This window comes from Neofelis nebulosa, chromosome 16 (genome assembly GCF_028018385.1).
Source record: "Neofelis nebulosa isolate mNeoNeb1 chromosome 16, mNeoNeb1.pri, whole genome shotgun sequence".
NCBI lineage: Eukaryota > Metazoa > Chordata > Mammalia > Carnivora > Felidae > Neofelis > Neofelis nebulosa.
This window is the reverse complement of record NC_080797.1, coordinates 17,085,967-17,109,348: the sequence shown is the minus strand read 5'-3', so window position 1 is coordinate 17,109,348 and position 23,382 is coordinate 17,085,967. Positions and strand designations below refer to the sequence as shown.

General features: G+C 47.6%; 1 protein-coding gene across 4 annotated transcripts in view; it reads left to right on the top strand.

Annotated features, from left to right (window-relative positions):
• The window catches only part of TNRC6C (trinucleotide repeat containing adaptor 6C), a 146,853-nt gene that overhangs the window by 39,137 nt on the left and 84,334 nt on the right, over positions 1-23,382 (top strand). For all 4 annotated transcript variants that reach the window (XM_058702806.1, XM_058702804.1, XM_058702805.1 and 1 more), the window contains exons 2-3: positions 7,757-7,856; positions 8,638-8,659. In XM_058702806.1, the coding sequence (XP_058558789.1) occupies positions 7,794-7,856; positions 8,638-8,659 (85 nt within the window). In that variant the 5' untranslated portion in view covers positions 7,757-7,793. The remainder of the gene's footprint in view (positions 1-7,756; positions 7,857-8,637; positions 8,660-23,382) is intronic.

Sequence of the window (23,382 nt, the reverse complement as noted above, 5' to 3'; positions counted from 1 at the left end):
GTTTCCCACCATTGTCTTTTCACACGAGTCTTTCTCTTCTACTTCTAGAAGTCCAATAACATGACTATTGGGCCTTTTGATAATATCTAAGGGTCTCTGAGGCTCTTCATTTTTTTTTAATCTTTTATCTTTCTGTTCTTCTATAGTTTCTATTTATCTGCTGTGAACTCCTAACTTCCTATTTGTTTCAAATGTATGTACCTTTATTGCCTCCTGGAACAAAGTTATAATAACTGCTTTAAAGTTAATTCCAATCGCTTCTCGGCCTTTTGGCTAAGATCAAGTGTAAAGTTAATTCCAGCATCCGGGTCATCTGAGAGCCAGCTTGCTTTGTCTTTGTCCTGGCAGTGGCTACATTTTCCTGGTTCTGTGTATAAGGAGTAATCTTGGATTCTATTCGGGACATTCTGAATATGTTGTACAGATTTTGAGTCCTATTATAAACTCCTCCAGAGTATGTTGGTTTTTGTTGCTGTTGTTTTCTCAAAGCCTTTACTCTGCTGTTCTGGATCTGTCCCACTCGTGGGTGACTCGCATGTGAGCCCAGAACTGGGAACATTTATACACCGCATTTAGAGGTCTTCTCCGGCCAGTTCCTCTCTGGGATTCCCCCACACTGTGTTGCTCTCAAGAGCTCCTTTTCCTAATCCTCCGTTAGAAAGAAGACGTTCTCTCAGGGCGCCTGGCGGGGCTCAGTCGGTTGAGTGTCTCAGTTCAGCTCAAGTCATGAGCTCCTGGTTTGTGAATTGGAGCCCTGCATCAGGCTCACTGCTGTCGGCACAGAGCTCGCCTCGGATTCCTGCCCCCCCCCCCCCGCCCCTCCTCGCGTGCGCTCTCTCTCTCTCAAAAATAAAATAAATAAATAAACATTTTAAAAGGAAAGAAAGAAAGATAGGGTTCTCTCAGTTTTAGCTGCCTGTGCCACCGCTGCCCCAGGACAGCTCTGTGACTGGGACCTACCTGTGGACAAAGTAACAGGCGCGAGAGAAAAGGGGAAGAAGAGAAACTCACCCCCATACAGGTCACCTCCCCAAGTTTGTTTGTTTGTTATTTTATTTTATGTTATCATTTATTTTTTGAGAGAGTGCAAGCAGGGGAGGGGCAGAGAGAGGGAGACATAGAATCCGGAGCAGGCTCCAGGCCCTGAGCTGTCAGCACAGAGCCTGACGCAGGGCTCAAACTCACAGATTGCGAGATCGTGACCTGAGCCGAAGTCGGACGCTTTACCGACCGAGCCACCCAGGCGCCCCTCTCCCCAAGTTTTAAGTCTGCTCCCTACCCCACCTGCTTTTCACTTTCTTTTCTTGCTGTGTTTTTGTATTTACATTGTACTTCATCTGGTTTTTTTATTATAATCAGCAGCTGAGAGAGGCTCTTGTGGGCTTCCTCCGTCTCGGTCAGCCCCAGAAGTCATAAATTACTACCTGCAGTGGTTTTCCATGCCGCATAACAGATCACCACAAACCTAGTTAGAGCCTAACACTATACATTCAGTATTTCACAATGTCTGTAGTCAAGGAGGCTGGGCATGACTTAGCTGGGCCTGCTCTAGGCTGCAGTCCAGGCCTGGGCTGGCTTTTCATTTTGGGGGGTTGGGGGGGGGGCTTGACTGGGGAAGGATGGGCTTCCAAGCTCACTAAGGCTGTTGACAGAATTCATTACCTTGCAACAGTAGGATTCATGGCAGCTGTGTCTTCAAAGCCAGCACCCAAGAGGGAGACTAAAACCAGTCTGCTAAAAAAGGGGGAGTCTTAAATAACGTAGTGAAGGGAGCAGCATATCATCACCTCTGCTATATTTTAATGGTGAGAAGCAAGTCCTGGGTCCCTCCCACACTCATTTATACAATGAGTGAACATTGTATAATGCCATTGAGGAGGGCATTTATACAAAGGTGTGAACATCAGGAGACCTCAGAGTCTCTATCAACTACTTTATCCTTTGATCCTCAAATAAAAACTCTCCCTCTGCTCTTAACTCATCAGAGCCGTGGTTCTCTTTTCCACCCCTAGTCCTGGTGTAATGCCGAGTGACTTCCTGGTTCTTCTAGACAGTCCATCCAGCACCCGGACCTATGAGTTCTTGACCTCCTGTATGCTAGTGACCTTGACTTTAGAACCCTGTCCTGAAATCCCAAGCATATGCTCTTTGCTACATAATTCTGTTTATTTCCATCATCTGTCACGTATTAAGGGTAATTCAGGTCTTAACTTCACTTTCCTATTTATTAGATTCTCTGTCCCTTGAGGTCCAAGTCTGTTTTTATGTCCCCTCCCTCTCGGTATTGCCCACAGGATCTCCTGAGTATTTCCTGCACATAGCAGGTATTCAAACACGTGTTGAAAAATTAAGAACCTTAAATATTTCAGTGACAGCTGGACAGGATACCACTTCCTTCTTCCCGTTTTAAATTTGTCTGGTAACACTTTATCAGCCCTTTCTAACCTAAACACTGCCAGGAAATTCTAATTGGATTAGCCACACTTTGAAAATAATGAGATGAACACAAACCCACGATGAATTGGTGAGTGCTTTAACAACTAGGCATCGGAGTCTAAGCGGGATAACTTCAGAGTATAGGCTGTGGTGGGTCTTGTAGGTGAAGCTGAGGATGAGGACTGACCGCCATTTCTGGTAACTAACCCTCCAAGGCAGAGACAGGCCCACCCTCTTTTATCGAATCCTGCGCTTGTACAAAAAGAAGAGTAATCAACGAACAGAAAGGCTGGAAACGTGGAAGGTTTTGCAAGCAGCATAGTTTCGCATGGGGTGGCTACATTCCCAGTCTCCCTACATAATTGTATCTTTTGAATCCTGGTGTCTCTGGGAAAATGTGAGTTTAGCCAGGAAGACTGAGATGATTGGTACACATCGAGGCTTCAGTTACGGGGATTCCCCTACTTCCCAACTCTCTCTTCTTCTGGCTGCTTCGAAAATAAGGGTGTTGCTCCTTCCTCCACCCAAGGCCTGCTAGTAAGCCAGTGATTGCTAAACTATTTGAGAATAAAAGAAAGGTTAGATTCTTAAAACCCAGATTATTAAAAATACTTTCTTTCTAATCCAACTCAGTATAGTGGAGGCCATTATAATATGTCTTGTCATGCAGAGTATAGGTGATTTATTATCCAGTTTGGCCTTGGGTTCAGTTTGACATCCAGAAGTTGAGCCTCGTATCAGATTTTCTCCTTACCCAGTTTTCACTGCTACTGAAACAAGCTGTACCACCAGTCAAAGCAATGCTGTTTTCTTGAGCAGAAGCTGGACAGAAACGCTGGGAGTTACTGGTGGTGGTGGTAGTGAACCAGAGGGGAAGTGCATGTGTACGAACAGAAAGTGATAAGATAATGTTCCCACCATGGCATATTATGTAGCCATTAGAAATAATAGATTTGGGGCACCTGGGTGTCTCAGTTGGTTAAGCGTCCGACTTCGGCTCAGGTCATGATCTCGCGGTTCTTGGGTTCGAGCCCCAAGAGCGTTCGGGCTCTGTGCTGACGGCCTGGAGCCTGCTTGGGATTCTGTGTCTCCCTCTCTCTGCCCCTCCCCCACTCATGCTCTGTCTCTCTGTCTCTCAAAAATAATACATGTTAAGGAAAAAAAAAGAATAGATCTATCCGTTGGGGGAGGGGATGAGGAGATTCACACATATGTACTGAATGAGAAAAGCAAGATGCAAAAAAGTTTGTACAATGTGTTCCCGTCTTTACAGAACTGACCAAATGAAATGCTTCATAAGAAATGTGTAGGTAGGTATGTTTCCATACAGTCCCAGGAGAGTGGGGAAAGACCCAGAAGGGTGCGAACTAGGTGGTTAATGGGGATTATCCGGAAGGGTAGTGAGGGCAAATGGAGCTTTGCTGTGGTTGTGGAGGGAGGAGGAAGGCCAAGCCAATGAGAAACTAAACCGCAGAGTATGCTGGGAACAGTATAGGATTACATTTACACACGTGTATACAGCTGTGTATTTACATGTAAGATGTAAAAGAAAAAATTGAAATTAAAAATTAAAGTTACAAATGAAATTCTCCCAGCCTGGCCATCCCGTTTCTTTCTGCTGCTTGCAGCTTAACTTGTAAGTCCGTCTCGTACTTGTCCCACGTAAGAAAAATACTGATTAACTCTATACGGTTGACCCTTGAACAACAGGAATTTCACCTGTGGGGCTCCACTTACACATGGGTTATTTTCTTTTGGTGAATACAGTACAGTCCCATAAATACATTTTTTCTTCCTTATGATTTTCTTCACATTTCATGTTCTCTAGCTTATTTTATTACAATAATACAGTATATAATATATATACAGATATGTGTTAATCGACTGTTGATGTGATCAGTAAGGCTTCTGGTCAACAGCAGACCCTTAGCAATTAAATCTGGGGGGAGTTAAAAGTTACATGTGCATTTCTGACTGCTTGGGGAGTCGGTGTCCCTAACCTGCACAATATGCAAGGGTCAGCTGTATAGTCGATACTTGACACATGTTAGTTTTTTCCTCTTCCACTAGGTCAAGAAACTTACCAAATCTGAGTGTGGTTTTTCTTTTCTTTTTAAGTGGTCTCTACACCCAACTTGGTACTCAAACCCATGACCCTGAGATCAAGAGTTCGTGCTCTTCTGACTGAGCCAGCCGGGCGCCCCTCCAAATCTAAATTTATAATCTTCTCACTAGCCCTGAAAGGTAGATAGAATCTTATTAAGTATTACTTGATCATTTCAGGTAGTAGTAATAAGGTGTCCCTTGGAAAGAGAGTATACTTATGGAAGATGTCTTTTTAAAGTAAAAAATGTGATTTTTAAATCACATTTAAAATGTTGATTTTTAAAGCACATTTAAATCACATTTAAAACGTTGATTTAAGGGGCGCCTGGGTGGCTCAGTCGGTTAAGCGTCCGACTTCGGCTCAGGTCATGATCTCACGGTCCGTGGGTTCGAACCCCGCGTCGGGCTCTGTGCTGACAGCTCAGAGCCTGGAGCCTGCTTCAGATTCTGTGTTTCCCTCTCTCTCTGACCGTCCCCCATTCATGCTCTGTCTCTCTCTGTCTCAAAAATAAATAAACATTAAAAAAAAATTAAAAAAAAAAAAATAAATAAATAATAAAACGTTGATTTAAAAAAAAAAAAAAAAAGATTTTTAGTGAGAAGTGGCCGTAACTGTGTGTTGGAGTCAGAGGTAGAAGAAGTTACTGTTAATTGGGGGAAATTAGATAAAACTGTACTGAAGACCATACGTGTGAATTGCGCCTTGTCATATACACATGAGCTCTGGCAGGTAGGGATAGGATACCTCGTGGCTACTTGGGCTCTTTATTTACAACATTTTATTTTACTGTTATGGTGAAACCTTAGCTGTGCAGCTGGGGGAGTAGCCGGCTCTAATTACTTTGTCAGAGCAGTAGAATTAAGCAATCATTTTTTTCTTCACTTCAGTTGAATACCTTTTACAAATGTACCCATACTTGCCTATCTTACTAAGTTTAATATCTGAAGATAATTTAAGGCTTTCATTGTACTGTAGATTAAGAAAGTGTAACAATAGAGGTAGGCAGCCACGACTTGGTTTTTATTTATTCACTTTGTTCCAAGACGTGTGGCAGGAGGCGCGACGATTATAGCACTGCACCCATCACTCACAGACTTGCCTGCGCCTTATAAGAATGTTTAAGTGCAGATTTCTTAGGGTCTCTGCACTTTTTAACATGAAAATATTCCTGGAAAAATGAATAATAACCATTTCCCAAACTTGATAAATGTACTATCCTTCTTTAAAAGCAATATTCTCGGGGCGCCTGGGTGGCTCGGTGGGTTAATAAGCATCCGACTTCAGCTCAGGTCATGATCTCACGGCTCAGGAGTTCGAGCCCCCGAGTCGGGCTCTGTGCTGACAGCGTCTCCCTCCCTCTCTGCCCCTCCCCCGCTCACAGTCTGTCTCTGTTTCTCAAAAATGAATAAGCATTAAAAAAATAATAATAAAATAATAAAGAAGAATATTCTCTAAGGACACCCACCCACATGGTGCTGACTTGAATTATGTTTATTATGATAGTGTTTAAATAGGTGCACACGGGCAGTAGGTTGAAACTCCTTATGCGTGTAACCGTATGTATATAAAACACATTTACGAATGGAACTCTCAAAATCGGTACTTTCCAAACAACATTAATGTATGCTTGGATGAGGTTTTCCTGAGGCTTCTGTGCCCGCCGCTCCCTGTTTGGTCTGGTGAATCCTCTTTCCCGCCAGCGCCGGCGCGGGCGGCCGAGGCAGGAGACAGGAACGGCACGGTCACGTACAGGGCAAGTTTCCCACAGAGAAGAAGGAAGCTGTGGCGGGAGAGGAGGCACTGTAGAAACTGCGCGGCGCCTTGGCTTGAGGGAGAGTGCCCGAGCGAGGCTGGGGCCCAGGCTCCCCGAGGGAGGCGTCGCGGCGGCCCTCTGGTGGCAGAGCGCCTCCCTGGCGGCCTGGGCGCGGGTGCCGGGCCGCAGGAAGTGCCCCTCCGTGGCAGGCGCCTGGCGTGGGAGAGCCGCGGCCAGTAGTAGCCAGGCGTGCGGCTGCACGGGAGCACCGGAAGCGCGGCCCTGGTGGCAGGCCGGCCGCGTGGACGTGCTGGGGAAGGAGTATCAGTGCGGCAGGAGATGGGGAGCACGCGGGGTCCCGGCGGGAGGGCCGTGTCATTGGCGGGAGCACGAGAGACGAATGTAGGGGCAGGGTGATTGGCAGGGGGCCTGGAGCACACGGTGTCTGTGTGCAAAGGGTCACGGGCAGGTGACACTAGACCACGTGCTGCAGGGTTGCTTGGGGGACCGCCCTTTCTGGCCCATGGCTGGGGTCCTCACTGGCATCTTCACAGCGAGCTACATGCTCAGTCGCGCCCACTGGAAAGGAGAAATATTGAAGGAACCCGCCCAGGTACGCACAGCAGTGTGTGTTGAAGGTTGAATTTGGAGCTGCCCAGCAGTAAGTTGGTATCTGGCCCACCAGGCCGTGCCAGCCGGATGCTCCTGCAGTGTTCGAGGCCTGGCTTACAGGGCTCACCCTTCCGAGGGCCGTGACTCTGCGCTGTGTTCCCGTGTAGCCTTGTAGCGGCTCTCCACGCTGGGTAGGAATCTTTGCTTAAGTGCCTTGGGGGTACCCGGGTGGCTCAGTCGGTTACGTGTGCAACCCTTGATTTCAGCTCGGGTCACGATCTCACGGTTGGAGACTTCAAGCGCCACGTCGGGCTCTGCGTTAACAGCACAGAGCTTGCTTGGGATTGATTCTCTCGGCTCCTGCCTTCCTGTCCCTCTCCCTCTCCCTCCTCCTCTCTCTGTCAAAAATAAAGAAAGAAAAACTTAAAACAAGAATCCTCTCCGAAGGTTCTGATTCGGGCTAGGGTGGAACCCAGGAATTTGCGTTTTTGATAGGTGCCGGTGCCCTCGGGGGTGCTGACGGCGAGGCTCCTGAGGCTCCTGAGGCTCCTGAGGCTCCTGAGGCTCCTGAGGCTCCTGGGCAGAGGGACGCAGGCCTGGGGCCGGGCTGTGTCAGCACTCTTGTTGCAGGCCGTGTCCTTACCGCCTAACACACTGCCTTCTGGAAGCATGGCGTTTGACACGTGGGCTGAATGAACAGCCACGGAAGCACTAGTGCGCTCAGGACAACTGGCCGCGGCCCCGAGAAATGGCCCCGTTTTTAGTGCCTCTTCTTGGAGCGCCCTTCTGCGTACCATTTGGTTTAAGAGGGACTTTATACTAATGCCATCTTTCTTTATGTTGAACAGGGAGAAAGAACAAGAAACACAAAAAGAGGAACGTTTGATGGAAGAAAAGAAAAAGAAAAAGCAGGAAGAAAAGAAAAAGAAGGAAGGTGCTCAGAAAAAGGTTTGGCCAGAACCACCACCCCATTGACTATAATCAGCACGTGCCTCATTTGCCCCGTCCCGGCCATTATGTTACAGAGTTTCGTTTGATGACCTCCAAAAAGCAATACGCCAAATCTTTGATTAGCAAAAAATAGGTGTTATACTAGCGAAACGGAAACGGGGTGACAGCCGCAGAGTATCTGTCTTCGGGGGCTGGAAGTGGTAAAGCGGCGTTTGAGAGGAGTCTGGTTTTCGTTGTTGCCGCCAAAGAAGGTCCGCGCTCCTCGCTCATGGCGCCCCGTCCAGGGCAGTCGTGTCTGAGAAGTGAGGAAAGGGCCGCGTAACTGATTTGGTTAGGGAAGCTAGAAGCCAGTTTCGCAGATTTGGCCGAGGTTCTTTTATAAATCCTGTTAGTAAATGTTAAGAATTGAAAGTCCTACTGTAAATCTTTCGGTCGCACTTGAATTTTATGGCGTTCAATCCACCAAGTTATGCCATTTGTTGTTCTTGCCTAGTTTAATGTGTCTTGGGATTTAAACTGTATACTTTTTAGTCTGTATTAAAATACAGAGCTCGGATGAGCTTCCAGATAGGTGGCTGTTTTGGTCTTGAGATCACTGTTGGCATGTGATAGCATGTGGGCAATTATACATTTTTCTCACTAATAAATTTTAATAAATCGCCTGGGCAAAAACTCATTCTTAAAATTTACAGTATTAAAGTCTGTGTATAAACTTTCATAGATGTGCACACTCTACACATTATTATTCCTAAAGAGTTTCTGATTTTTTCTTTTTCAGGCTGCTGATCAAAAAACCAAAGGTAAGTTTATTTTGTTTGCGGGCGGCACATTTTACTGCAGCAGCAGACTTTTTATGACGAGGGTGACTCTCGTTTCAATTGATAGTTAGAAACAAAGACTCTAACCCTTTGAATCTTTTGAATCTTCTTTTATTATTCACTGTGAAACTCTTCATTTATCACTGTTTTTACATCTGTATTTCATTGGCATTTGTTTGACCTAAAAATGCTTAAAGAACGTTGTATTCGCTTTCTAAAAAATGCTTTTTCATTTTCCTTTGGTTTGCTTTCCACCAAACAAGGACTAAGCTGATAATGTTGATCCGGTTTGAGTAAGACTGAAAGATACTGACATTTTTGAAGCTTCCACTTTCTCTTTGCTGACTCTTTATAATAAAAAGAGGTCTATTCTTTTCTTATTCCCTCTTTGCTTACTGATACAGAAAAGATTTCTTTATTATTTTGAGGCCCGACTTTGCTTATGACTGCCTTGTGGGTGTTGCAAACGCACGTAGTTCCCTCAGAAACCTGGGCATCCCTGGGATCTGCTGGAAAGGGAGCGAAGCGGCAGCCACGCCACGAGCTTCACTCCGTGCTCACTCTAGTCGGGGACAGTCCGGTGGCGCGTGCGCGTGCGGGATCCGCGCACACCAGCTCTGTAATTTGGGGCCGGCGACCTCACTTGTCAACCTCGAGCACCTCCTGTTTAAAATGAGAAAGCTGGTGAGCGCATGGTTCCCACCTCGTAAAGCTGCTTGTGCAGATCCAGTGAGACCATGTAGGGAACGGGCTTAGGGCCCGGCATACAGTTGGTGCTCAGTAAGGGTTAGCTGTAACGAATGGTTACGATGTTACGGTTTCTGTTGGACCATCACGTGTGCACAGTCACACACGCGAGCACACGCAAGCACATGCAAGCATGTACACACGCTGTAAACACTTAGCGGGGTGCCGTTTCGGGTGGTGCCACTGGTAAGACCCTACTTTTGTTTGGCGTCTTGGTTTCCGAAGTAAAATCTGTGTCTATGACTTCCTTTGAACCGCATGCCCGAGCGGAGCAGGTGTTAGTTTACCGTGAAGAGACAGGCTGATGGCGCGAGTTAAGTGGCCCGCACTTGGCCAGCAGTTCGCAGAGAGAGCAGACCGGAGAGGGCCTGGGCTTCCCGACCCCCGTGAAGCGGGCCTCCGAGTCCCTGCACCAGGGTCGCGGTACGCCTGGCACTTCCTATCAAGTCAATACTGAGCGGCAGCCTGGTTCTCAAAAAGGACATTTTTCTGTACTCTGAGAAGCAGTGGGAGTTTATATCACACTTTTCCAGAAGGTCCAAAGGGTTGTGGTGCATAGTTGTATTGGCAGTGACCATCTTGAATAAGAAACAGTGGTTTCTTAACACTCACCTCTTACAACTACAGGATCGTTGTTCTGAATCCCCCCACTTCCCCCCTTTTTTTTCTTTTTTAAAACATTCTGGGAAGCTTTTATAACCCGATTCAATCTCGGCTGTATTCTGTTGTCATCGTTGACTCTTCAGATAGTAACAAATCGCTTTTGGTTGTGCAGTGATCGTGACTTACGTGGTCCTGCCACACTACCCGGAGTTGTCATTTCCCGTTACCGTTCCGATGAGTATTGCCGTTGCATACTCCAAACTCTGCTGGTATTTTACGTTCTCCTTTTCCCTCCTCTAAATTACTGCTCCTTTGGGTCCAATTTGTCATCAGCTGTACTAACTATAACTAGCCTCAGCACACATAACGGTAATGGTTATTAATGTCTTCTAAACAACGAAAAAAGGCGTTTTAAATTATAAATACTCTAACAGTGCCGCTAGGTAATTCGTTAATGAATATGAGCAGTATCGAGGTTTACATTTTTCTCAGGTGCTCCCCTATTACTGGTTCAGGTTGAAATTAACTGCCTGCAGGAAGGTGGTTCTGGATCTCTGACTGGACGTGCGTGTTGGGCACCACAGGCTGGGCCCGCCCTTTCCCTGATGAGCACTCCCCTCGGCCCCTGCCCCTCAAAGAACTGCGCTCCGCACTTGGAAAACCTTCGTGAGAGCCTGTTCACAAGCAAAATTGTTTTTTGTAAATTCTGTGAAACACTCTCTCTGCGTTATTGGTGACTAGAGGGAGAGGGAGCGGAACACAGTGACTTGTTACGCCTCGGTGAGACTCGGGGTGCTCTCGTAGCTGGGGGCTGGCAGTCAGACACGACCCTGTCGTGAGATACCACCAACCTATGTATTGTATTTCTGCCGTCTGAGCACCTGACGCTTTTTAATGGGTTTTGCTTCGGTAATCAGTGACCTGTTTTCTTTATTTTGGGCGCTGCTCTTAATTTGGGCACAGATAACGATAGCTTTCTATGTGATGTGATGACTTTGTGAGCCCAAGTTGTCTATTATTGTGTTCTGGGTCTTTTATGAATTTAATTTTTTTAGGATTAATTATAACATCCATAAATGTGAAGTAATTTCATTTATTGGTTTTGACCAGATTTCCTAAAGTTCATAAAATAGATAAGTTTTCATACAGGAAGCTCAGTTAATTATATCATGTATGAAAGCGAGTATCTTGATGACCCAATATGTCTCAAACCCCATATGATTAATGCTTTATGGTTTTGAGTCATATACTGTAATAAATTCACACATTATGATTAGTCTCCTAATCTTGCTTCAAAGGATGGACTATAATTTAAGTTTTGCGATCGGGTATTCAACTTTGCCATGCGTTCAATTTGTCATGCTAATTTTACGAAAATCTTTATGAGCTTTTGTTAACGTGAATCAGTTGAAACCGTATGCTCTCGGCAGCCTTATGCGGGGTGACAGGGGTTTTGGGGGGTCACAGATGATACGCACTGTGCTGTAGTCCTGTTAAGGCTCATTCTCAACGTGTATTTCTCTCAGTACGAATGCAGGTGAGAAGTGAAGCTGGAAGCGTGCCCTCCCAATCTCGTAGTCGGGTGTAGATATGGACGAGTGGAAGTGAGAACCCAGCCTCTGCACCTCACCAGTTAGCTGGCCCTCCTCTTCGGCGGCGCTGGCCGACTGCGGTTCACTCGGTCCTGAGCTATTTGCTCAGCACAACACTCAGCGGTTTGTTTTTATCAGGCGTCACGTCCGTGTGTTCCTGAATCACACGGTGTGGTGAAATTGGCCAGGTTCCCTGAGTTCACGTGTATTCACGTTCACATCCACATAACCAAAGCAGATATTATTTTGAGTGTATGAGCTACTCTTAGAAGCAGTAGCTAAAAGTCTGGTTAGCGTGCTCGGCATAGTATGGTTTATAAAATATGGCGTTTTGTTTGCCTGTCTACAAAATTAACAAAATCTTAGGGGATGAGGGATCCTTAGAGACTCTCCAGTTCCTTCATTGATTAGGAAATGAGGTTCAGAGAGGTTAAGCACTTAGTCTATGTCTGGACAGCTGTAATTAGGGGCAGAACACTAGAACCTCATCTTCCGGCTGCCAGTTATATATGTGTCGTACTGTCCTGTGAGGGACACATCAACATCGTATATCCATTGTCAGTGTAATCGCTCATTTTAGGAAGTACCTTAGGGTCTTTTCAAGTGAGGCTGAAAGAAATGCCTAAGGGATTCAGTTTGTGAGGGATCTTTATGGGATGGTATCTTAGAGGATTTTAAATATTAGATATCTCTCTTTAGCCATGTTACCGTGTTTAAAGTAATTGTTTAGTTTTTCTGTTAAATCCCTGGAGAAGGAAGGAAGATATAATAAATGCATTCCTATTTTTTCCATGGGAATGAAAGAAAGTATATTAAGGTGTGGTACTTTTCCCCTAATACGTAGGCGGCTTAAAAGGATAGAAATTATCGGGGGGAAGACAGCTAAGCGGGTACGTGCGTAGAAGTTCCCCCTCAGACTTAGAAGGAAGGGAATATCCGCCGGTGGCTGGGAAGCCGCACGCTGCTTCTGTTACAGGCCCTTTGACAACATCTCCTTGCAGGCCCTTCTGATGAGTCTCCGACGAAGTGAAAGTCCACATCCCCGTTTAGCTTAACTAAGCCAAACGTTAAACATAAAGGCAGTTCCAAGTTTAGCGAAAGTTACAGTTTATAGCTCCAAAGGAAGCTGACAATCTGCTCTCGGAGAAATCACTTAACAGATTACTTTCTTTTTTTTTTTTTTCTTTTTTTTAAAACAGCTTTATTGATTTAAATTGGCACACAGTACACTGCACGTGTTTCGTAAGTTTCGGTGCGTGCGAGCCTGGAAACCGTCCCCGCGATGAAACCACTCCTGAAGGTTTCCCCGACCCTTCCTAGCCACTTCCCATGCCCTCCCCGCCTGCATCGGTCCGTAGGCAAACGTTTGCTGATTCGCTTCCCGTCACTATCGCAGGTTTTCTTTTTGAGACTCTCGTTAGGGAAACGGAATCACACAGGATTCACTCTTGGCTTCTTTCCCTCAGTAATGCTTTAGAGATTTCGTCCCTGTCGTGGATATCAGCAGTTCACCCCTCTTCATTGCTGAGCAGAGTTCCATCGTTTGGGTACATCACAGTTTGTCCATTGACCCGTTCGTGGGCACGTTGAGTTGTTTCTGGTTTTTAACTCCCGTGAATAGAGCCTCTATGAACTTTGATACCGAAGTCTCTGTATGGACATTTGCTATGATTTTTTCTGTGGTCGATGTGTAGGAATAGAACGGCCGGATCTTGGAGTAGACACGGCTTTACCCTTCGAGGAAACCGCAGAACGTTTCAAAGTGGTTACACCCCTTCCCAGTTCTGCATCTTACCAACACCTGGAAAATCAGTCTCGATTTTGGTAGCCATTCTAATAGGTGGGTGGTGATCTCTCATTGTGCCCTTGACTGGATATCTGTAAGGGCTGATGGTGTTGAATGTCGTTCCTGTGCTTTCTTGCTCTCCACGGATCTTTGGCGAATTAGTCAAACGTTTTGCTACCTTTTAAAAAGCTGAGTTATTTGCTCTCTTATTCCTGACTGGTTTCTACTATTAAATTGGCCTCTAGAGCTGGGCAGAGAGACTCATCATGGCAGCTTAGTTTTCTTCATGCCTCAGTCGTTGCCCTTTCTTTCTACGTGTGCGGTTATTTGTAACACAGTAATTTCAGAAAATACAGTAGTTGTGATCACGTTCTATCTAGCTTTTAACACGTCCACTAAAGATTGCATTAATAAAGGAGTGGTTAGTCACCTTTTGCTAGCTAGAGTTGTCGAGTTAGTTCATTAATTAGACAATTAACAAATATCCACCAGACAGAGATAAATTCTCTGTTCTCAAAGACACAGGTTAGATATATAAGCAAATGAACTCAATAAAACGTTCCGGGGGTTGTGTTTTATTTATCCCACGTCTTGTTCCTGAAAGGATTTAAGTACATTTCACTTTTCATTCAATATTTATATCCCTGGAAGAAAAGATGGCCTGTTTGTAAAAATAAGTGGGAAAACTGGGGGAAAGGCAAATAGTGGTTTAGAACAAGATAAACACAGGCTGGGACTGGCCCCTCTCCCGGTTGTCCCCAAGTCAGCTGTGCACATGACACAAGGTGGGGGGTGCCTTTTCCCAGCCATCCTGAACCCACCCATGAGGCCCCTCTCACCAGCCTGTCCTACCACGAACGGTGAGTTGAAACTAGAGAGGTGGAGGGCAGGGAGGCCCACAGGGCCCATGTTGGGACTCCAGGTGTGACCTTTTAGACCAGAGGGCGCCACTGGAGATTTTGAATGGGAGAGTGACATCATGAGGTTCACATTTTAGAAGGATCACGGAGCATGCCAGATTGAAGATGAGTCCGACGGTGGCGAGAGAACTGGGGGCAGCGGGTACATTGAGACCGCTGCCTACTTGGTGACTGTGTGGCACGGGGTGGGCAGAGAGGAAGGGTCGTGGTGCGGGGCAGACAGAGCCTGGAGACTGACCGGGCTAATCTGTTCCGGCGGATACTTTACCGAATACCTCCTGTGTGGCTGGCACTGTTCGCTGTGGGGGGAGAGATTTAAAGGCACAGGTAGGCTTCCCACCCTCCTGGAGGGGAGAGTCTTACGGGGAACGGGCAGAAACCTCAGCCGCAGTGCTGTCCGTGTCGTTACTGACTGGAACGGCTGCTGTGATGGAAAGGAACATTGTTTAATGAGAGCATAGAACAGAAGAATCGGAACCGGGCTGCGAGGGGCCGATGCATCCTGAGTGAAGCTTGAATTGAGATCTGAAGGATGGAGAGAAGGCAGCTAGCTAGGCCGGGGAGAGCAGAGAGGGGACTCCAGGGCGCCCACAGAGAGAGGGAACGGCATTTGCAAAGGCCGGCCGGCTGGGGTGGCATTCTCCGGAACCAAACAAAGAGCTGGCACAGCAGGTGAATTGTCGGCCACGGGGGAGAGTGGCGTCACTGAGGCTAAGGTGGATGGGGACCCAGTGTGCACAGGGCACGTGGAGGTGGGATATTCCTTTTCAAAACCCATTTGCAATATGGCCGGTTTGCCTCCCCTTCCCCAGCCTTCTCCCACTGAATGTTGGCATAGTCTGTCTCGGGCTCCCTCTTCTGGCAGGTTGTAGGATTCTGCACTTCTGGAGGATAAACATCGCAGGATCGACGCTGTTCCACAATTTGTACATTTATTACAGAAAACACACACACACAGGCGCGCGCCCGCGTGCGGTCCTGCCACACGAGGCAGTAAGCATGCCCTAAGAGAATACGTTTCAGACATAATTCCACTTAAACCTTCTGTGTTTCATGAGATTTAGGATCTGCTGTTTTTCAAGAGCTAGTTCAGTTCCAGATGATTGAGTATGGAAAGAGACGAGGTCAGGCTGGAGGTGAGAGAGCCGAGAATCTCTGTGCTCAGGGGACTCTGTTCACCCTTCATGTCTGTCCAGTGTGTTGCCTCATCTGGGGACATATTCATATCCCCAGTGTTCCATATTAAAAAGGTGATAGAAAAGCCAATATATGTTAATGCTGTATTGTTTACTCGGCTTTAACATATGCTGTTATCAAATTTTTCTACTTGGATCTTCTAAATCTGCTGGCTGTTGCTTAAAAGAGGTTGGAAATATTTGCCTGTATGATAATTGCCTGTATGTTCATTTCTTGAGAGTAGAAGAATCCAAGGACCAAAACAAAGTAATCTTCTAATAAAACGATTCTTACTGTTAGCGGTCATTATTAAAGCAAATTTACTTTAACATTCATATTATCCAGTCTGGTGTACTAAGAGTAGCATTTAATTTAATTTCATGCTTTTTTAGAGAGGTAACTGTAATACATTAGAATAGAAAATACCTCTAAACAGCATTCTCTCATTAGCAACAGGCACTAAGATAATGTAGTTAGTAGTTAATGAGTTTGTGCTCATTTTGAGTTGAGCTCCCCAAGTTGCCATGGTGACGGATCGGCCAGAAGCCGTCAACAGAACACACAGAAGGCCAGGGCTTGGTACCCCGCCGGGGCTGCCAATAAACACAGCAGATGGACCCTCCTGCACGTAGCGTCTTCCCCTCGCCTCTTGTTCTAAGGAACTTCTTGCTGCCGCGTTTGCTGCTGTGTAGGTTGCAGAAGAGATCGTAATAATGAAAATCTTCCTTGGAATCACAGATTCTTTTAGGCCTGGAAAATAGTTCTCTTTTATATAGATCTCAGTAAATGTAAATTAAAATGTTTAAGAGCTCTACATCTTTGAGTATGGATTCTGAAATAGCTAGAATTAAGGCATGATTTTTGAGTATTTTTCTTTTGCCATTATGTGGTATCTGTATGGAAGAGAAATTCTATGCTTTATCATGCAAAAGACTTCTATGTCTTGACTTCTTTTTTTTTTTTTTTTTTTTTAATGTTTATTTTTGAGACAGAGCACACACATGCAAGCAAGCAGGGGAGGAGCAGAGAGAGAGGGAGACAGAGAATTAAAAGCAGGCTTCAGGCTCCGAGCTGTCAGCCCAGAGCCTGACACGGGGCTCGAACCCACAGACCGTGAGTTCATGACCTGAGCCGAAGTCGGATGCTTAACCGACTGAGCCACCCAGGCGCCCTTATTTCTTAACTTCTAAGATGCCACCAGTTCTGGAACATCATTGATCTGATAATGTCTTCCACACAGATGCAGTTGGAGGGCTAATGAGACTATATTAAATTTATACACTCATTGTAAGGTACATCCAAATTTCAGAAATAAGGTATGTTAACATGTCCCTCTAGCTTGGCGTTTATAAAAAGTTACTTTCCATGCTCACCTGCCAGTGTGCTTTAGGGTGATTGCGGTAGCCCATGAGACTCTAACGGAGGGCGTGTGTAAGGAGGTCCCATTTCAGTAAATGCCGTTATAAGGAGACCACTGTGGAATATCTAGGTCATGACCACATACCATGATGTTGTCAAGGTGAGAGAGTTGCATGTACTACTTGCCAAAAACAAAAATCAGGTCTTTTTTGTTTGTTTAAATTTCTTAATGTGCATTTATAGAGGGAGACACTCTAAAGCAGGCTGCAGGCTCTGAGCCGTCAGCACAGAGCCCAGTGCAGGGCTCGAACCCATGAACCGAGACATTGTGACCTGAGTCAAAATCGGATGCTCAACCGACCGAGCCACCCAGTCACACCCCGCCCCCCCCCAAATCTGGTCTTAATCAGAGTTCAGTTGAAGTGTATAGAAACCACTCTAGCTGTTTTTAAGTACAAGGTGCTTGTAAAATCATTGTGAGGGAAGGGAGAGGGGCGCCCCCCTAGGCTGGGCCTCCAGAGCAGATTCCCCACAGCTCATCCCAGAGAGCTGCTCCCTGGGAGAGTGAGGAGGCCTCACCGGCACCGGCACCGTGTCGCCACTGCCGCCCAGGGATCGGGAGGCTGCCATCAACACTATCGCTTCCCTGCCTGAGTGGTCGTGATTGGGAACTAGGACCCTACACGGCAACAGACGTCCACCATCCCCAGGGCTGTGCTTATGGCTGGAGCTGGTGCGGCAGGCAGAGAGCGGCCAGGTCGCTGGCTGCCGGGTCGCATGGGCACATGCATCTGACAGGCCTGGTCCACAACCGAGGCCTCCTTGCAGCCATGAGCCAGACCCCTGTGAGTCCTGCTGCGGGTGTGCGTGTTGGAGAAGGGGGGCAGGCGGAGACGGCTTTGACGACCACCCGGTAACATTTTTTAAAATGATGGGATGGGTGACTGTTGATCAACTTCTGTGTGGTGTTTGACACTTTCCAGACCGTGGAGATGTGAGACCCAAATGAAGTGGGAAGTTTAGGGCCAGGCTAGAGATCTGACCCTGCAGTTAGGAGTACAGATGTCAGTACCTGTGCTAACTTACCATGGTCACTTCTGTCAGAGTCTCTGTCTACCTTCCTCCCTTCTTTAGTTCATTAATTGCAGTTCACGTCACGTGACTTTGAGTTTTTGTTCATCAGCCTAAAGTCCTTCCCGCTGCTTCCTCGAGGAGGAAGAGGAGTGAGAAGGATTGTTAAGACTGACCAGGACTGGGGCTCCTGGGTGGCTCAGTCGGTTGAGCGTCCGACTTCGGCTCAGGTCATGATCTCACGGTCCGTGAGTTCGAGCCCCACGTCGCGCTCTGTGCTGACAGCTCAGAGCCTGGAGCCTGCTTCGGATTCAGTGTCTCCCCCTCTCTCTGCCCCTCCCCCGCTCATGCTCTGTCTCTGTCTCTCTCTGTCTCTCTGTCTCTCTCTCTCTCTGTCAAAAATAAACAAACATTAAAAAAATAAGAAAGACTGACCAGGACTGCTGACCAAACTTCAGTCAAGCCTCCTGAACCCTCTGGCAGCCCCATCCGCGAACTTCCTTGTCAAATCCAGTTTTAGCAAGAACCTTGCTGAGTCAGTTTCACAGAACCACCCTCCGCTTCCCAGATACCTGACTGGGTTCCCCATCCTCCACCGGCCCCTGGGTGACGCCTGACCCCCCGGCCTGCCTCCGGCCAGAATCCTGCTGGGTCGGATCAGCCAGAAGCCCCCTGCCCCTTGATGTATTGTCCTCGTAGCGATTTTCCACCCGCTGCCCTCCTCTTGCTCCCTCACCGTAAATCCCCACCTGTCCCCGCTGCACTCGGGTATGAGCCCTGTCTGTCCCCCACTGCACATCCCCTCACATGGTCCCTACACCCACGCGACGGTCCTGAGTGGAGTCTGCCTCAGTGTCCTTAAGTGTCACGTGGCATGTTTTTTGTTTAACATAATAAACACAGTGCACTTACTATATGCTAGACGTTGTTCTGAACAGTTCTTTACCTATAGTAACATTCACCCTTCAGAGAACCCTCTCAGTAAGGAACTCTGTTTTATCCTCCACTTACCCCCACTTCGCAGACACAGAGGTTAAGTAACTTACCCAGGATCGCCTGCCGGTAAAGGGGCAGAGCTGAAGTTTAAACCCCAAGTCCATACTCGTAACCACTACACTGTATCTCTGGAGAGGTGCGTGGGAATGGTAAATCCCAAATTGCTCATGGTGAGAATCTCTTCAGGGTATACATCCAGGGAGGGGAAGATGGGGCTTTGGTGGAATCGGTGACATTTTATTTCTTAAACTGGAGATTGGATACATGAAGGTTTGTTGATTATTCAGTCTTTGTGCTTTTTTGTCCATCTGATATTTCCACATTTTTTTAAATATTTATTTTTGAGAGAGGGAGAGAGAAAGTGTGTGTGTAAGTGGGGGAGGGGCAGAAAGAGAGGGGGAGACAGAGTCTGAAGCAGGTTCCAGGCTCTGAGCTGTCAGCACAGAGCCGGACGCATTTTTAAAGAAAAGAAGGTCTTGGTAGTATGACTTGGGCAGTAAGGTGGAAACGCCTGGGTGCCCTGGGTGCCCTGTGCTCTCATGCTCCCGGTTCTGTTGAGCCCCTGGTGAGGAGCGGACGGTGGACGGCGGTGGGAACCTAACCTCCCAAGGGGGGCCCCGCAGAATTTCTAGAGTGGAGCAAGGAGGGGGCTGCTGCCGTGGGCACTGGCTGCTGTGTTGTCTCCCTTGCCTGTGAAGGCGACGTCGGCCAAGCAGACAGGATCCCCTGGCTCCGGAGCCTGCACAGACAGGGTCTTGATCAAGGTCACCTGCTTGTGGAGTTTAAATAGCAGTGAAAGAGTGTATCGAGACCCCGTGAACTTGTAACCGAAGGAGCCTTTCCCTGGAGAACTTCTCCCTGGAACTGGAGGCTGCAGCCAGAACAGGAACACCGTGGAGCAGCCTTCCGTCAGGCCGCCCCACGGGCTCTCCCAGCCATCGGTGGATGGATTCCAGAACCCTTGCAAAGCCTGCGCCTGCCTCTCCAGTCTCAGGCCCAGAAGCCCTCCCTTCGGGCACCGAGCTCCAGTCACCCTGGCCTTGTGTCAGTCCTTGAGAGCACAGAAGCTCCCTCTCCGGTCAGGACCTTTCCCTGTGCCGTGCCGGCTGGTAGGTGTGAGCCCACAGACCCCACAGACCCCACACCCACACACCGGCTCAGGCACACACGTTTTACCCGGCCACCGCTTTTCCAGGCCCAGCCTGACTGTCACTGCCTCACAGGAGTTAGATCCTTTGTCCCACTGTTACTTGTATCGGGCTTCCCTCAACTTGTGTATCTGTGGAATCGTTACAATCTCTTACTAGATTATAAACTACAAGGACGGGAACTGTGTGTATTTTCCACAGTATACCCAGTATACTCATTAAATTGTCCCAAGTAAATAAATATGGAGAGGGTACGTGAGGGTTAGACACAGTCTGTGGGGTAAGAAGAATGCTGGGCAGAGAAAGTGAACTGTGATTTGACCCTTACTCCCCGCAGCACCTGCCCCCTGCTGCCGTGCATCTCACAGTGTAGCGTTTTCTGTCCTTGTCTTCTTGCCCTGCCACGGTGTCCGCTCCACGGGTGGGAATCTGCCCTTTCTCTTCTCTGGCGTTCCCCCAGTGCCTGGAACAGTGGCTGGCTCTGGAAGGGCTTACCAGCACGTGTGAGTAAAAGGTCGGTCAATGTCTCAGTGACCTGCAAGCCCCGCGTCACACACCGAGAGGGAGCTGGGTGGCGTCCGGGTTTGAAGAGTATTGCAGAAGTTTGAGCCGCCCTCCTGTCCCGAAGGGTCAGGAACTCCCCACCCATACTGCAGCTGGCTGTCTTGGGAGAGAAGTAGTGGGAACTTAGAACCTGTTTGGACCCCGTTGTGACAGTGCCCTCTGAAAACTGCCACTGAAAGCAGAAAACTGTCTCTTGGAAAGAAAATTGTTCTAAAGAAGCCGAGCTTTCTGAGAGGATGGTTTCCTATCTGCCTTTTCCCCAGCAGGTGTCGCCGTCATTTAAAAGAAAAGGGGAAAGTTTATTAGGGCGAGGAAAGCTCAGGGAGAGAGTTCGGACAGACCAAAATTACTTGGCTGCTGTCTTCATGTTCTCTAAATCAGTGACTTGTCGACAGTCCCTAAATCAGGCTAAGATTCCCATCGCCTGGCTGCGTTCTGCTGCTGTATTGGAACAGTGATGTGTGGGGTCGACTCGTCCGTGAGCCTCTGTCATCGAGGGATAACCTTAGAGGCAGGTGAGTTTGAGGAGAGCAGTGTCGTGATACCCTACCCACTCTCTGGGTGGCGAGAGATGGAGAAGTTTGTATCTGAAGAGGGTGGATGGCTGGTCAGAAAATGCCCGTTTGATTCATCAATATCATAAGAACAGATCCAAAGGGGAAATAGTCCGTATTCAGATATGTTAGAATTGCTGTGTTATGTTCAAAAATAGTTACCGATTCGTAGCATTCATTCTTTGTACTTCTTCGAAACCAGGGACTGACAGCATTCGTTTATTCCATCACACTGCTTCGTCTCTGTAGCATGAATTCCTTTTCCTGGAAATATTTTGAAGAAAAATAGCCCCGAATTTGTCCTTTGATCTTTCTGGAAAGATAGTGACAGTGTAGTTAGTGGCAGAGCTGTGGCTGCTGTCAGAGATTAGAAGTCTCCTCTCGAGGATGCTGGTGTCGTCTTGGTTATTAGCTCAGCTGGGCCCTGGGGGTCTGTGCGGGTGAGGGTGAACACAGTGATTTCCCAGGTTCCCGTCAGCTTGGATTCTTTGCTTCTGAGCCCTTGCCAGTTGTCTCCATCAGGTTTCTTTGTTTTATTTTTTTCATATTTATTTATCTTGAGAGAGAGAGTGGGGGAGGGGCAGAGGGAGAGAGAGAGAGAGTCCCAAGCAGGCTCCACACTGTCAGCGTAGAGCCTCACGTGAGGTTTGAACTCCCAACCGTAAGATCATGACGGGAGCCGAAATCAAGAGTCGGGCGCTTAACTGACCGAGCCACCTAGGCGCCCCTCCATCAGGTTTTGAGTTCAGGTACGTTTTCTTCCACTTCCATCCTTTGAAGAGGCTGGATGACAGACAGAAGGACTGTAACGATTCGGCGATGCTGCGCATGACTCTGTGCTCATCCTAAGTGTGCTCTTATTTTTTTTTTTTTTTACGTTTATTTATTTTTTGAGAGACGTAGAGAGAGCACAGGTTGGGGAGGGGGCAGAGAGAGAGGGAGACACAGAATCCAAAGCAGCTCCAGGCTCTGAGCCATCAGCATAGAGCCCGACGCGGGGCTCCAACCCATAGACCGCGAGACCATGACCTGGGCAGAAGTCGGACGCTTAACCAGCTGAGCCCCCCAGGCGCCCCCTAAGTGTGCTCTTCATCCCCTTCACCTATTTCTCCCCAACCCCCCACCCCCGTCCCCTCTGGGAGCCACCGGTTTGTTCTCTGTATTTAAGAGTCTCTTTGTCTCTGATTGTTTTGTTTCTTAAATTCCACATATGAGTGAAATCATACGGTGTTTGTCTTTCTCTGACTTCTTTCATTTAGCATTATACCCCTAGATCCACCCGTGTTGTCACAAACAGTAGGATCTCATTGTGTTCTGTGGCCGACTGCTATTCCTCTGCGTGTGTGTGTGCGTGCGCGTGCGCGTGTGTGCGCGTGTATTCGTACCGCATCGTCTTTACCCATTCACTTACCAGTGGACCCTGGGGCTGCTTCCGTATCTTGGCTACTGTAAATAACGCTGCAGTAAGCCCAGGGTTCGCGTATCTTCTCCAGTTAATGTTTTCTTTTCTTTGCGCAGATGCCCAGTAGCGGAATTAGCGGGTCCTAGGGTGGTTCTGTCTTTCATTTTCCGAGGATGCCCCCTACTCTTTTCCACAGTGCTTGCACAGCTCACATGGTCACCATCGATGCACGAGGGGTCCCAGTAGGCTTTGTTTTTTAGAGCAGTTTTGGGTTTATGGAAAGATTGAGCAGAAAGTACAGAGAGTTCCCGTAATACTCCCTCCGCCCACCCCAGCACATCCTCAGTTTCTGCTGTGAGGAACGTCCGCCTCGGTGTGGGGCATTCGTTGCAGTCTGTGAGCCAGCGTCGGTGCGTTACTAGCGACCGAAGTCCGCAGTTTCCAGTTGAGTGTTGGACGCTTCGAGTGGAATTAGGCAAGTGCATAATGTCACGTGTCCACGATGACTGTGTCATCCTGTTCCCTGCCCCGCAAGTCCCCTGTGCTCCGCCTCTTCGTCCCTCCCGCCCTCCTCAGGCCCTTGTCGCCCACAGATATTTTACTGTCGCCATAGTTCTGCCTTTTGCAGAATGCCACATAGTAGGCATCCTATAGTGCGAAGCCTTTTCAGACCGGCTTCTTTTACTTGGCAATATGTGTGTATGATTCTCTTCAAGGTTTGGTAACTCATTTCTTTTTTTTTTTTAAGTTTATTTCTTTTTTTTAAATTTTTTTTTTCCACGTTTTT